The following is a 16,826-nucleotide window of genomic DNA, read 5'->3' as shown; positions in this document are numbered from 1 at the left end:
GTGTACTTGATAAGTGGGAGGCCTTCAAAAGTGAAATTTTGACTGTAGAGTTTGTATATTCCTGTCAGGAGAAAATGCAATAACATGTTTAGAAAACCCTGATTCACAGCAAATATATAGGCAGGAAGGAGCAAATGAGATACTTAAGGAGTATAAAAATGCAATTAAGGATTAAAGATGAAATCAGGAGGGCAAAAAGGCATGAGGTTACTCTTGCAGACAAGGTGAAGGAGAATCTCAAAGTCTTCTAGAGATGTATAAAGAACAAAAGGACAGCAAGGGACGGAGTTAATCCTCTGGAAGATCAGAGTAGCCATCTATACATGGAACTGAAAGAGATGGGGAGATCTTAAGTGGATTTTTTTGCATGTGTATTTGCTTGGAAAACAGAGTCTTTGGAAATGACACAAGCAGCAGTAAGGTCATGGACTGTTACAGGTGAGGAGGTGTTTTCTGTCTTGAGGAAAATTAGGGTGAATAAATTGCCAGGGCCTGACAGGGTATTTCTTTAAACTATGTGGGAGGCTAACGCAGAAATTGCAGGGGCCCTAGCAGAGATATTTAAAATGTCCTTAGCCACAGGTGAGGTGCCGGAGGATTAACAGGTAGGTATTGTTTCATTGTTTAAGAAAGGCTCTAAGAATAAGCCTGGAAATTATAGGCTAGTGAGCCTGACATTAGTAGTGGAAAGGTTATTGGAAGGTAAGGGACTGGATATATAAGTAGTTGGATAGACAGATACTGATTAGAGATGATCAAAGTGATTTTTGCACATGGTAGGTCGTGTCTAACCAATCTTAGAGATTTTTTTGAGGAAATTACCAGGAAGTTGATGAAGGCAAGGCAGTGGATACTGTCTACATGAACAAGGCCTTTGAAAAGGTCCCACGTGGGAAGCTGGTCACGAAGGTTTAGTCACATGGAATTCAAGATGAGGTAGTAAATTGGATTGGACATTGGCTCTGTGGAGGAAGCCAGAGAGTGGTAGTAGATGGTTGCCTCTCTGACTGGAGGTCTGTGACCAGTGGTGTGTCACAAGGATCAGTGCTGAGTGTTGTTGTTTGTCATCTATATTTTGTAGCCTGGGGAAAAGTACATACTCAGGACAACAAATACTTTTTCGGGTTTTAATTCCTTTATCTGTTTTAGATGTTTTAATGCGGAAGAGGGTCTTAAAACAAAATGAACAAATTTACAACCAGTTCCTGCCGTTACAATCTCAGTTTAACCTTTGATCCACACCCTTGTGTATCAACGGATTGCGTATGCAGTATAAAAATACAAAAAGCAAACCACACAAAACTAATATGGCAGTGGCAATTCTGAAGAAACACAATACAAGCAACATGAGAATCCCACCAACCCTGTACCTTATACATCGCAGCAAAAATGTAAGCGAATACATCTCACCTAAGACGTCTACTCCCTTTTAGTACACACGTGCTTAACATCCAAACAGAGACTAAACATTCACGTTGCGCTGTTACATTCACAATTAGTCATGATACAATAAAGTTAGACAAAAGGTACACATTGGCACAACTTTTACATGATATTGCCTGGTAGTTAAATTACAGGAAGACTGACCTACTTGGCCAGTAAGGAACTTTGCACAAACCACGCTATCCAGCACCAATGCCTTCACTCGTGAAAATCTAAAGCATCCACACGTAAAACATGTCAAATTACCGATATTCTTGATTCACCAACGAGCATAAACGAATTCACATGGGTATCATCAATTAATACTCGCTTTTCCTCACCATACCCAGTATCTCTGGGAGGATCTTAATCCCAAAGCCCCACCAGCTGCTTCTGCAGAAAACAAAATGGTCTCCCCACTATCCCACGCATGCATAATAACATCACCGTCTCCACTTAAAGGCATAGGCAACTGTTCTAGCATTACCCAGATGGATGTCTAAGTACACTTTTAATGACAAGGAATAAGATTCGACGGTCACCCAGTTACATACATCAACAATTTGGGTGATAACGTGGTAAACTGGATTAACAAACTTGCGCAAGTTGGGGAAGTAGTGGACACCAAGGAAGACTATCAAAGCTTCCAGCAGGATCTAGACCAGCTGGAAAAATGGGCTAAAAATGTCAGATGGAATTTAATGCAGAGAGGTGTGAGGTATTGGACTTTGGGTGGGAAAACCAAGGTAAGACTTGCAGGGGGAACGGTAAGGTACTAAGGATTGCGGTAGAATGGGGATCTGGAAATACAGATCCATAATCCCTTCAAAGTAGTGTCAGAGGTAGATAAGGTCGAAAAGAGAGCTTTTGGCACATTGTCAAAGATGAAAATATTGAGTATTGGGGTTGGGATGTTATGTTAAAACTGATAAGATATTGATGAGGCCTAATTTGGAGTATTGTGCGTAGTTCTGGTCACTTAGCTACAGGAAAGGGGGTGGTGAAGGTTTCAATCAGCGGAAGTGGTGAATGCAGGTTTGATTTTAACACCAGAAAAATTTTGAGAGTCCCATTGATGGGGAGGATATAGAGGGATATGCTCCATGTACAGGTCAATGGGGCTAGATAGATTAATAGTTCAGCACAGTCAAGATGGGCCATAGGGACCATTTCTGTGCCAAAGTGCTTTATGACTTTATGTCTACCTCTACTTGCCCTTAGAAAGCTACTGTTCTGAGCCATGCCTTGAACCACTGCAAGCCCCTTCAATAAAGTTAGTAGGTGTAACCAGAGCCAGAGAGCCATGCCTGTCATGTGACAGCACTGCCCTCACCTGGTTGGAGGTCACACTACCTGCCAGTCAACATTTTGCCCCTCCCAACTAATCAATGCACACTTAACCATTGGCCACCTTAATTGGATTAACCTGACTAACACCAAGCCATTGGCCCCCTGATCTATGAAGGGTGCTACATGTGCTTGGCTCGCTCTCTTTTGCCATCCTTGAGGGACCACCCTGCTTCACTCCAGGCTGAAGACTGCAGAACAGCGCTGGAGACGTGGTAATGTGTGCATTGAATAGGGTTGTGGGAGCGTTTATTGTTGTCCCGTTAGCAAAGAGCCATGCTTGCCCATAGCCGGGGGGGGGGACAATTATTGTAGTTACTTTTCCCTTGCTTGTATGTGTACCTGTACTCCGTCCCCACACCGTTTCCCCCATGTATGGTACTGCAGACCCGATTTTTCCCACGCTCCTCTATTCTAAGTGCGTTTGTGCGAATACTGTAGCCACTTGTGTTGTTCCCAAGCTTTTTCTTCCCTTGTAAATAAACTCCTTATTATTAAAACTATGTGTCCAGAGCTCTTGCCTTTGAGACCCAAAGAATCTTTCTTATTTCCATCACAGCAGTAGGTACTTCTAAGGTTTTGGCTTACCAACAGTGAATGAAAGGGCACAAGATTATGGTCTGGGACTTAGAAAGGAACTTGCAGATGATGGTATCCCTGTGTTCTGCTATACTTGGACTTTAGAGCAAAGGTCCTGGTTTTAGGAGGTGAATTGCTGTATAGCTGTAGTAAGTGCAGTCATAACATATTGGTGATAGAAGGTATGTCAGCTGCTTTGCCTCAATTGGTTTGTCCTGAACAAACTACCATAGCACGAACTGCACATATCCAGTCAACTATGCTCCATGACATTTTTTGTTTTTGATACCCTGGGCTGGCTTTGAGGAGCCGCTGGGTGCACAGTACCCAACCTCTGAACTATGCCTGCAGAGGCAGTATTTTGTTTGACTGATTCAGTAAAGTGTCTGGTCAATGATCATGTCCAGGATACTAATAAATTTGGATTCAACAACAGTCATGATGTCATATGCCAAGGTAGATGGTTAGACTGTTGTTGATGGTCCATGTTTATAGCAACATACATGTTACTTGGCAATTATCAGAGCAAGCCTAAATGTGATCTATTTCCTGTTCTGTTAAGTTCCAAATTGCCTCATTACAGAAGGAATTATGAATGGACTGGTTTGTGCAGTTGTCAGCAGGCATCCCCACTTGAGCCTGTAGGATAAAGAGCTTAGTATAGAGGGAGAGACTGAAGATACCTGAATGTAGGACCTCTTTGAATAGTCACCTAGGCTTGGATGATTGATTGGTCTGCAATAATGCCTTCCCTTGTAAGTATGATATCTTGGCAGTTGAGGGTCTTGCCTTAGTACCCATAGACTTCAATTTTATCAAGGGTCAATGTTACCTGGAGTCCAAGACAATTGCTCAACCGACCTCTGAAAATCTGAGGCTGTAATAAGGTTGGAGTGGAATCAAATGGAGTCATAAATGAGGCTTGAGAGAACAGTTACTTGTACATTGTATTTTATAAGATTGCTTTTATATTTATATTTGTGTTATTTTTACTGTGTTCTTTATGGATATTGTGTTGTTCTATGCTGTATCAGATCTAGAGTAACAAACTGTTTGTTTTTCTTTACATTCGTATACTGAAGAATGATAATAAACAATCTTGAATGTTCACTCCTGAGCTGACATCAGACCCAACGGTTTCAGTGTAACTAGTGTGCTCAGCTGATTTTTGATATCATGAAAAATGAACTGAATTGCTGAACACTGTAGGTTATTTTGCAGTGATCTTGGGAGGTTGTAGTGAAGGATCATTGAGACGGAATTATCCATTACGTTAATTGGTTAATTGTCACAAGCATTACACAATATTACAATTTTGTTTGTGGCCTCATAACTTTAAAAGATTGTCTTTTTGGCATGGCGTATTTCAGGAAATTGACTGGCTACATTGTCAACAATGTAGTTAGTCAGTGCTATTTCTGCTAATAGTAATGGAGAAGGTGGAGGTTTTGGTGGTGGGGAAGGTGAGAAATGCATCTTACACTGTAAAATAGTTGAGGAAGGTACTGCTAATTAGGAAATGAATAGAGAGGGGACAAGGGAAGATAAATATTCTCATCTCTACCATTTGAGCTTTTGACAAAGATTCTATTACATTAAGTATTGAGATGTTTAAGCAGCATAGTTTCAGATACAGCTAAAGAGTGAATATTTTTAGTCACTGGAACGTCATTTATGGTTTAGAGTCATCTATTGGATTGGGTAAGCATTTAATAATTGTTAAATTTACCTTTAGGCTATCTAAAACTAACTTCATACACTAAATTGGCTAACAAAAGATTAATTTATTATTTGTAATAGTGAGTAGTTAAATGCTTCAGGTGATGTGAGATGTGGGAAGATAAACACAGATAGAAGTAGAACTGGGTTAAGATGTTGTGTTCTGCTTAAGCAATGTTGTGCCTGATGATAAAAGTAAAATACAACTTCTCATCTTTTTCAGTGTTGCTACAAATGTTGTAAGGCAGCTGTGTGAAAAAGGTAAGTTGCTTCAATTAACTCATTGACTTTAGGTCCTAGTGACTCTGACTTTCATAATGAAACTCAGTCAACTCTTGGTACTTTCAGCAATGCAGCAATAAATTCACTGTAATGCCCTGATTAACATTTTTACTGCTATGCTGTAGGTATTTCATTTTAGCAGTTCTGTAAGAGCAGTTGGTTCTGCTTTCAGCCTGTTTGGGTTTGAGCTGAGGTGAGGGGTTTTGTTCAACTTAGGAATATGGTGTCAGCCAATCAGGATGGTGGAATTGGGAGACGGTTGTAGAAAATGCTGGGTGGAGAGGTTTTTGTGAGGGTCACTGGTGTGGGTCAAGGTCTTTTTTTGATGGGAGCTGGGAGAAGACAGGAGGGAAGATGGCTCAGGGTGCTGTCCCTGGTGCACAAGGTGCTTTATGGAGATGAATGGCTTCAAGGAGGAAGGACCAATACTCCTGTGGGAGAGCCTGTTTGTTCGAGATGGATTTCAGGCAACGTTCGGAAGGTGCAGTGTGCTTTCACAGAGACCAAGGGCCCAGCATGTGAGTTAGAGACAACTGCAAGATGAACTCCAACTTATGTGCACATTTGACTGTTTAGTTACGATGGGCCTTTTTTTTCTTGAATTATTGTTTGGTTAAGTTAACATTCTTAAATATACTTTCTTTATAATTGTATGCAATGTACGGTCTGTGATTTCTTGCAAATGGCATTTGCCGGGTAGGGGTAGTAAATCACACAGCAATCACATAAACCGGGGTTTGGGTGGGCAGGACATCCCAACCTCATGGATTGGTGGGACCGAAGTCATATGCACCCTAGACGTATGGAGCTTGAGAAAGGTGGTTTCCTCGCCAAGGAGCTAACAGCTGCATTTCCAGAGATGCCCAGTAAAAAGGGGCTACATTGTGGGGGCTTTCATCCTGGATTGAATTTGTTGAATCAGTTCAGTTCAGTTCATTTTCAGTATATTGTCATTTAGAAACCACAAATGCAATGCAGTTAAAAAATGAGACAACGTTCCTCCAGAATAATATCACAAAAGCACATAACAAAACAGACTACACCAGAAAATCCACATAACGTTTGGTAATCCCCAAATCCAGGGTCTGGAGAGGCTGCTGCATATTAATATCACGCTACCATCTTAGAGTGTTCCCCGGAAAGGAGCTCCAAACCCACCAGACAAAACAAGACTACCTAGACACACCAAGTCAGGAGACCAACTCTACCACCCAACAAACCAAAAACTAAAGCTACAAGACCTACACAAAACCACATAGTTACATATAGTTATAGTTAACATATAGTTACAACAACGCAGACAATACCATAATTGATTAAAAAAAACAGACCATGGGCATAATAAAAATAGTCCAAAGATGTTAAAAGATTATAAGTTCGAAAGAAACCACCACACAGTTTCCACAAGTCCTCAGGGTCCCGATAGACTTGTCATCCCACACAGGCAGCAGAAGGGAATACCCCCACTATGAACTTCCAAGGCGCTGCAGGACTTGGCCTCGCAGATGCAGCGCACAATGAAAGCTTTGTCAGACCCAGCCTCGCAGACGCACACAGTGAAAGCGCTCCGACCGCAGCGGACTCAGAGTCCATTGAACCTCCGAGCCTCCATCACAGCCTCTCTGAGCATCATCCTCTGCTGAGCGCACTACGACACCCGCGCCAGCGGCCACTGGAAATGCAGCCCCGAGGACTGGGGGCCTGTTCTTCTCAGCAGAGACCCAGACCTCACAACAGCAGCAGCAAAGAAGAAGGCCTTCCTGGAGATTTCCAGATGTTCCTCCATGCTCCCACATCAGTTTTACATCAGATTAGGATTGTGCACGGCACCCCGCTTAACAAATAACAGATATCAACTCCGGAGTGGCCACTGCAAATTGCTTTGCGCCGCCATCTTGCCCAGAATGCTGTGTGATCGCTGAAGAATTGATTAAGTGGGTTTGTGTTCAAGCCTGTGTTAAATTATTGTCTGGGAAAGTGATTAAGATACTTGGTTATGGATACCGCAGGGATTAGGCATTGGTGTGATTCAAAGGGATTTCTTGTAACTAATGCTGTGTTCTGAGTGGGGTAAATATCCGCAACCCAGATGAATTGTTGATTAGGGTTTTAAGTAACGTTGAGGTATTAGGGAAAGTTACAATCATGGAATGGCAGTTTGACTGAATGGCAAGTAAAGAGGTGGTTTTAGTTCAGACTAGCAATGATGTGTTGGGAGTTGATCTGCCTGTTACCTTTGGGGTGGTGGGGGGGGGGACCATAGGACTTCCATACTTTCAGAGAAGAGCATGGCCTGTGCGATGCCAAATTGAAAGTCGTGTTTCCTGTAACTGAGGGCAGAGACTTTTTAAAAAAAAAACAACTTTGCTCTTGTTTCTGCAGAGTGAGGGGAAGGAGTTGTCTGATGTGAATGGTCTAATGAGTCCTTCAGCTGTTGATTTAAATTCTGAGCTCGTTTTGGCTATTACATTACAGGTTGATAAATGCAGAAGAATATTTGTGGAGAACCAAAGTTATTGTAGGCTGGGAGTATTCTCTGGGATAAAGCCCCCAGCCAGTGGGGAAGAAGGATATGAGGCTTGAACTGAGCAGACGTCTCCATTACCTGATGAATGGCAGTGTTCAGAATATGAAAAAACTGAGACTGATAGAGAGCTTAAGGGACTGTGGATATCGTGAGGTTCCCCAAGTCAGAAAATCCATTAGCCACATCAGCTAATTACCTGCAATCTCTGGAAGATGCTTTTGGTACTGCTGGAAGTGCAGTACTGGAAGCAGAAGTTCATCTTAGGATGAAGTTTGGGTACACGTTCCAGGAGGAAGGAGCGAAGTTGTCTGCTTATATTTTCAGGTTGGAGAAGTTGCTGCACTGTTTGTTCAGCTGTCTTAAAGAAATTGCTTGAGGAGGGAGAAAGTTGTGAAGGGCGTGCTGTCACATGACAGGATTGCTGTACATATTCCAATGACCCACACTATGCACCCCTCCATTTTTTACTTAGTTTCTTAGAGAAGGCAGGAGGAAAATGTGATGGGGGAGTGGGAGGCCTCTGTCAACTGAGCGCAGTCTTTGGTAGTAGCCTCTATTGCTAAGACATCCCCTGATGCCACACAAGTGGGGGTTTTGCAGGATGTTGTGACATTAACTTTGTTGTTTTTAAGTCTTGTTGATGGATGTTGCTTTCTTGTGACAGTGCTCAGTGGTGGGGAGGGCTTTTCCTGTGATTGACTGGGCTGTATCCAATACTTTTTTATATGCTCTTTTAAGCTTGGACATTGGAGTTTCCATACCAGGCCGTGGTGCAGCCATTCAGGATTCTCTCTGCTGTGTATCGACAGAAGTTTGGCAAAGTGCTGACCTTAAAAGTGTTGCTTACATTTCATAAGAGAATTAAGACAAACCTCCACATCTGGTAAATTGAAGGGAATGGGTTTGATTAATTCCATGCTTTTTATCAAATTACAATTTGTTCAGTGATTTGATCTCAGAAGATTTGATCACACAACGCAAGCAGGCTATGTATATATATAATTGCATATATATATTCTTCAGAAGTGCTTACTGATCTGTCCTGGCAGCCTCCCCAGCGCACACCAATTTCCACCCATGGCTTCTCCTTAATAGCTGTGTAATAGCATCTAAAAGGTTGTCACAATTCAACCTCATTAAGCTGCTGACCAGAAATAGCTTTAAGGTTTCTAACTCCTTGACCTAGTGGTTGAGAGGTACTGTAAAGAGAGCAAAGCATTTTGATTCATGTACATAAATCATTAAAGCATTGTGTATGGATGTGAAAAGCAAATAAAAAGGCAAATGGAAGGTGGCATCTTCACAAGGTGGTAAGAATTCAAAAGGGAAGCGATACCACAGTTATGGTCTGACTTCAAGCAGACAACCAGTTTCAGTGATGAACATCAAACTGAATTGTATAATACAGAGGGTGATAGAAGTTTATAGGGGAAAGGATATATTTGGAGGGGGAACAAAGAAGATAGACCAATGTGAAATGGTGAGCAGCCTTTGATCAGCTGATTGGTGCAAGGGTCTGACTTTGTTAAAGAAAGAAAACAATAATTCAAATACAGGAATGTGTCTCGATGATAAAATGGCTTCAGAAACTGTTTTGTGTTCTTCTGCTGGGTATCGTGGGCATGCTACGTTGGCGCTGGAACGTATGGCGACAGTTACGTGGTTCCCTGAGCACACTCTCGGATGTGTTGATTGTTATCACAAACAACACATTTCACTGTATGCTTTGATGTATATGTGATCAATAATTCTGAAGCTGAATAAATCTGAATATGCCCAATGTTTTTCATTCTGCAGATTAGTACTTCAGCCACTAACCTGTTGTAGTTTATAACCATATAACAATTACAGCACGGAAACAGGCCATCTCGACTCTTCTAGTCCGTGCCGAACGCTTACTCTCACCTAGTCCCACTGACCCGCACTCAGCCCATAACCCTCCATTCCTTTCCTGTCCTGTCCATATACCTATCCAATTTTACTTTAAATGACAATACCGAACCTGCCTCTACCACTTCTACTGGAAGCTCGTTCCACACAGCTACCACTCTCTGAGTAAAGAAATTCCCCCTTGTATTACCCTTAAACTTTTGCCCACTAACTCACAACTCATGTCCTCTTGTTTGAATCTCCCCTACTCTCAATGGAAAAAGCCTATCCATATCAACTCTATCTATCCCCTCATAATTTTAAATACCTCTATCAAGTCCCCCCCTCAACCTTCTACGCTCCAAAGAATAAAGACCTAACTTGTTCAACCTTTCCCTGTAACTTAGGTGCTGAAACCAAGGTAACATTCTAGTAAACCTTCTCTGTACTCTCTCTATTTTGTTGACATCTTTCCTATAATTCGGTGACCAGAACTGTACGCAATACTCCAAATTCGGCCTTACCAATGCCTTGTACAATTTTAACATTACATCCCAACTCCTATGCTCAATGCTCTGATTTATAAAGGCCAGCATACCAAAAGCTTTCTTCACCACCCTATCCACATGAGATTCCACCTTCAGGGAACTATGCACCATTATTCCTAGATCACTCTGTTCTACTGCATTCTTCAATGCCCTACCATTTACCATATATGTCCTATTTGGATTATTCCTACCAAAATATAGCACCTCACACTTATCAGCATTAAACTCCATCTGCCATCATTCAGCCCCTTTTTCTAACTGGCCTAAATCTGTCTGCAAGCTTTGAAAACCTACTTCATTATCTGCAACGCCACCTACCTTAGTATCATCTGCATACTTACTAATCCAATTTACCACCCCATCATCCAGATCATTAAAGTATATGACAAACAACATTGAACCCACTAGTTCACCACTAGTCGCCGGCCTCCAACCTGACAAACAGTTATCCACCACTACTCTCTGGCATCTCCCATCCAGACACTGTTGAATCCATTTTACTACTTCAATATTAATACCTAACAATTGAACCTTCCTAACTAACCTTCCGTGTGGAACCTTGTCAAAGGCCTTACTGAAGTCCATGTAGACAACATCCACTGCTTTAACCTCGTCAACCTTCCTTGTAACTTCTTCAAAAAATTCAATAAGATTTGTCAAACATGACCTTCCACGCACAAATCCATGCTGACTGTCCCTAATCAGACCCTGTCTATCTAGATAATTATATATACCATCTCTAAGAATACTTTCCATTAATTTACCCACCACTGACGTCAAACTGACAGGCCTATAATTGCTAGGTCTACTCTTAGAACCCTTCTTAAACAATGGAACCACATGAGCAATACTCCAATCCTCTGGGACCATCCCCGTTTCTAATGACATTTGAAATATTTCTGTCAAAGCCCCTGCTATTTCTACACTAACCTCCCTCAAGGTCCTAGGGAATATCCTGTCAGGACACGGAGATTTATCCACTTTTATAATCCTTAAAAGCGCCAGTACTTCCTCCTCTTTAATCATCATAGTTTCCATAACTTCCCTACTTGTTTCCTTTACCTTACACAATTCAATATCCTTCTCCTTAGTGAATACCGAAGAAAATAAATTGTTCAAAATCTCCCCCCATCTCTTTCGACTCCACACATAGCTGTCCACTCTGATTCTCTAAGGGACCAATTTTATCCCTCACTGTCCTTTTGCTATTAATATAACTGTAGAAAATTGTACCATACCAATGAAATGTTATGTGACTTGATACCTGATGTAGTCAGACTGTAAGATGTTTATTTTTTTTCTGGTTTTGAAAAACATGGCTCCTTTTATTTGTAGGTACCCCTCCAGGTGCCTTAATTCTGGAATCTCCTTTCACTAACATTCGGGAAGAAGCCAAAAGCCACCCTTTTTCACTGGTAAGTAGCATATTATTTCAAATGAAGTCTTAAACTATTCATTACAGAGCAAAGAACTATAGATTCTCTCCAGTATTTATTAAAATAAATTCAAAGCTACATCTCGATCTTCTGTATCACTTAAGCAACAAAAATGTATGTTTAGATTTCTCTTTATTATTTGACATTAGAGTACAGATGAGATTGAGGCTTGGGTTAGCAGCAGCATGATTAGAAATTTAATTGCATGACTCCGTTTGCTTCTGCACTGATTGAAAACAGTGTTACGTGTTACATCAGATACTTTCTGATGAAAAATCACTCAAGTAATTGAGAAAAAGTGAAATGTCACCAGCTGTGTTATCAGATAAATTCTGACTCAATCATGTACACAGGTTTTAGAAGAGGTAACCAAAAGTTTAGCCAAGGGTGTAGAATTTGAGGTGTGGAGGTTAGGTTAAGGGGAGGGGATTTCCAGAGTCCAGGCTTCTGAAGTTAAAGTTGTATTCTGTGGGATAAAGGGCATGTTTTCTGCAGAGCAATATATCTGTGAATATCAAGTTACAACAAAAAAGCCGTACTTTTTGAAACCCTGGATCAAGTGTTATTAAAGACATAATTATATACTCTCTGTGCTGGTTAATCATCTGGACCAAATTTGTTATGCATTTCAAAAACCTCATTTATTGTACCTTGTTTCTTTGCTTTCAGGAGCAAAGCTGGGCAGATTGTAAATACAAATTGACTGAACTATTTTAAAGCTGAAGAGCCATTTTTTCTCAGAGAGGCATTCTATTTTTTATTCTAATAAAAGCAACAGTGTACCAGTCATTTTGCATAAGAGTGTGATTTTTCTGATCAATTAGACATGGCAATCACAGAACTGTGGGAATGTATAGTGCAGGAGGAGTCTGTTTGGTCCATTTTATCCATGTTGGCCGAGAAAAAGCTATTGAGAATAAACTTATTTGCCAGTGTTTGGTCCAAAAGTTGTAGGTTATGACAGCTCAGTGCTCATTGACTGTTTTATAAGTGTGGGCATGTTATGTTGGCACCAGAAGGATGGTGACACTTTTCGATGTACATGTGACTGTAGTGTAATGTATTGTGTGGAAACATGCATAATTCATAACCACCAACATTGTGTTGGGGCTCACTTGAAGTGGCTGCTCAGATGTGATGATGTAATGACATAAAGTTTTTTTTTACCATGCTATTATGTTCTGTGTTTGGTTGGCAGTAAAGGAGTTGTAACGGTTTCCCTTAAACTTAAAATGTCTTTGCTATTTCGTTTGTGAAAACCTACAATGGTGACCCCCAATGCTCTAGGACAATTTCAGAGTTATTCAACATGTCAGCCAATGCAGAAGTTGAAACTGCTGGAGTTTTGGGATCAAAATGCCGTCGCTTGGTTTATGCAACCTGAAGCCCAGTATGCACTGAGAAATCTTCGCAGATGACACCAGTATATAATAGCATCACTCAGTAGTTCCACTGCAATGAGAGTAGTGAGTCTGCTTGAACACCCACCTGAACGCGAAAAATATCGCAAGCTAAAAACTATGTATTACAAACTTTTGGACTATCGGATTCTGAGCACTCTCCTTGCCTGGCCTGGAGGTGGCTAGGCCTTCAGAGCTAATGGACCACATGCTGTTTCTCCTGGGAAATCACCATCCTGGTTTTATTTTTTAAAGAGCTCATTATGTAGCACATGCTTGATCGAGTATAAAAACAGCAGACTTGGGTAAAGCTGGTCTTTTTTGGTGGCTCAGATGTGAGAGGTACGAGTGTCGGTGTCAGAGCCCCACATAAGTCAGGAGAGAGAGGTTAAAAGGACCAGATTCAAACAGGGGTGGTCTTTTTGGGCTGAGCAGGCACGGAAAGTGTTGGCATCAGAGGCCAAACTCAGCTGCAAATAAAAGGAGGGTAGGCTCAAGCGGAGCAGCCATTGTCAGAGTATGCTAGTGATAGAGTGTGAAGGCTTTGGCTTAGCAGGCTTCAGCATGAAGGGGAAAAGACGCAGTTAAGAAAAGTTAAGCCTTTTACAAGTGTATAGTAATCAGGATGGAATGCTCCTCCTGTCAGATGTGGGAATTCAGGATATCTGATGGTTTCCCTGATGACTACATCTGCAGGAAGTGCACCCAATCTCAGTGCCTGACTGACTGGGTCTAGAATTAGATGTTGGAGCTGGAGTTGGATGTACTCAGGATCATCCGGAAGGCTGAAGATATTATAGATGAGACTTTTGAAGAGATGGTCACACCCAGAGAACAGGCTTCAGACAGAGGATGGGTGACCACCAGGAGAGGCAAGGGGATTAAGAAGTCACTACAGGGTTCCCCTATGGCCATTCCCTTCTACAAGTAAACCTCTTTGGATAACAGCAGCAGTCAGGCTGGTGGCACTGTGGCTAGCTCTGAGACTTGACAGGGAAGGGACTCAGCACAGATTTCCTGTGTGCTCAAGGACTGTTAGATGATCTTAAGAACTGTTGGTTTGTGGATGTCAAAGACTTTGGGTCGTTACCCTACTCCCCCAGTTAGTTCTTGGCTTGTGCGCAGGTCAAATAGCCTCTGGGCTTCCCCTTCCATATGGTCCCTAAGTCCGATGGTGGTTGCTGCCCATGTAGCGATTATCAAAGTCTTCACGAGGTCACCCCCTCCACCCCCCCCCCCCCCCCCCCCATTCGTTACCCAGTCCTACATATCTAAGACTTTTCGGCACAGTTAGACAGAAAGTTAATTTTTTCTAAAGTTGACTTAGTTAGGGGCTACCATCACATGCCTGTGTGCTTGGAGGACATTCCCAAAATGGCTGTGATAACCCTGTTTGGCCTCTTTGAGTTTCTGCACATTCCATCTGGACTGAAGAATGCAGCACAGATTTTCCAATGGCTGATGGACTCTGTATTAAAAGACTTAGATTTTCTTTATGTTTACCTGGATGACACACTTTCACACCTCCGTACACTTTTCGAGCACTTAAGCCAACATGGGTTGATTATTAATCCTGCTAGCTGCCAGTGTGGGTTGTCAACCATTGATTTTCTTGGCCACTGCATCTCCGCAGAAGAAGCAAAACCCCTCCCTTCAAAAGTAACTGCTATTATGGATTTCCCACCACTCCACAGAGTTTTTAGCTATGGTGAATTTCTATCACCACTTCATTCCATGAGTTGCTGAACTTGTGCTCCCCTTGTATGGTGTCTTTAAAGGCAATGCCCCTAATCATGTGCTTGACTGGTCAGCAGACATGACCAGAGTATCTATGACACCAAATGAGCTCTTTCCAACATGACCCTACTGGCACACCTGTGCCCTGACGCTTCTGTAGCCATTATCACTGACGCTTCAGACTATCCTGTAGGTGTTGTGCATGAACAGTTTGGAGGCATGTGGCAGCCACTTGGCGCCTTCAGCCAGCAGCTCCATCCTCTGAAAGAAATTACAGCATGTTTGACCATGCTCTATCTGCCTGAAACATCATTTTTGTTTTCTACTAGAGGGTCGCCATTTCATGGTGTTTATTGACCACAAACCCCTCGAGCAGAGGATGACCAAAATATCAGACCCTTGGTCTGGATGACACCAATGCCACCTGGACAACATATCATATCAAAACTGATACTCAACATATCAAGAGAAAAGTAATTCCATGTCTGATTGTCTCTCACGGCCAGCTGTTGAGGTCAACTATGCTAGCATGGCAGCCGACCCAGAGGTCCAAGCTTACTGAACAGCTTTCATGGGCCTGCAGCTGTCTGAGATTAAGTTCGAGGATGCTGAGGTTATTCTCCTGTGCACCAAAGTTTGTGTGGCATGGCCTCGGATGGGGTGCAGCCTGTGTTGAGTGCCAATGGAAGAAAATTAGCCATCATGTTTGGGCACTATTGACACCTTTTGAGATCCCTGAGTGACAGTTTGACCATGTCATTTTGGATCTGGTTGGTCCACTTTCCCCCTGCCCCTTGTGGTTTCTTGCACCTCCTTACCATGGTGGACTGTACCACCGGGTGGCCAGAGGTCGTCCCTCTAGCATTGGTGAAGACCACAGACGTGGCTTCTGCGTTTATCAGTACCTGGGTTGCTTGGTTTAGCACCCCATCTGTTATTTCCTCTGACTGTGGTTCCCAATTCATGTCAGACCTCTGGGCTGCAATGGCCCAGAACCTCTATGTTAGGCTACATCAGATCATGGCATATCACCAGCAGTTCAATGGCCTATGGAGCAGTTGCACTGTCCTTAAAGGCCACTCTTAGGGCTTCCCTGGCAGACGAGTGTTGGCATGATCATCTCCCATGGGTCCTGCTGGGGCTTAGAGCAAAGAGGACTTGAAGTTATTCGCCGTTGAGTTGGTATATGGGCAGCCATTATGAGTGCCAGGTGATTTTATTCCTGATGCCACGACTGCCTGGTTGGCCTCTCAACGGTGTTCCTTCCTTCCTCAGTAAATTCAATTCCTTTGCCCCTATTTCTACCTGCCATTATGTCATACAGCACTCCTGTGTTCCTGTTGACCTACATTCTGCTCTTTTTGTTTTCGACTGCCATGATGCACACCAACATCCCCTTATGATGGCCCATTCCGTGTTTGGGAACAGAGAGAAAAGACTTTTATCATAGATAGGAAGGGTAAATCTGAATTATTTAGGTTGTTTGCCTTAAACCAGTCCACCAAGATTTGGAGGATTCTGCTGCCGTGACATGACCATGAGCACATCAACACAGCTCTGGATGAGCCCAAGTCATCTGCTGACCCGAGCTCTGGACAGGCTCACAATTCCAGTTTTGGTGAATTCTGGTATTGGGGGTGTGTGTAGGGTAATGGGTGGAAACATATGCATAATTGACAACCACCGACACTGAGATGGGATTCACTTTAAGGGGCTGGTCTGATATGATGACGTTATGATGTATAGTTTATTACCATGCTTTTATGTTCTGTGTTTGGTTGCCAATAAAGCAGTTTTTATGGTTGCCCTTAAACTTAAAAAGCTCTGCTGTTTCTATTTGTGAAAACCTGCATGACAAATAAAGTTTATCTTCTATTCTCCTCCTCGTCCTTGACTTCTTCCTCCTCCTCCCTCCTCCTCTTCTTCCTCCTCTTCTTCTTCCTCCTTCCTCCTCCTCCTC

At 42.4% G+C, this 16,826-nt stretch overlaps 1 protein-coding gene across 3 annotated transcripts in view; it reads left to right on the top strand.

Moving 5' to 3' along the window:
* abhd12 (abhydrolase domain containing 12, lysophospholipase) overlaps positions 1-16,826 on the top strand; it is a 210,108-nt gene that overhangs the window by 120,662 nt on the left and 72,620 nt on the right. For all 3 annotated transcript variants that reach the window (XM_059986406.1, XM_059986404.1, XM_059986405.1), the window contains 2 exons: positions 5,291-5,328; positions 11,629-11,708. In XM_059986406.1, coding sequence (XP_059842389.1) covers positions 5,291-5,328; positions 11,629-11,708 — 118 coding nt within the window. The remainder of the gene's footprint in view (positions 1-5,290; positions 5,329-11,628; positions 11,709-16,826) is intronic.

This window comes from Hypanus sabinus, chromosome 12 (assembly GCF_030144855.1).
Source record: "Hypanus sabinus isolate sHypSab1 chromosome 12, sHypSab1.hap1, whole genome shotgun sequence".
NCBI classification, from domain to species: domain Eukaryota; kingdom Metazoa; phylum Chordata; class Chondrichthyes; order Myliobatiformes; family Dasyatidae; genus Hypanus; species Hypanus sabinus.
This window is presented reverse-complemented; position numbering and strand designations above follow the sequence as displayed.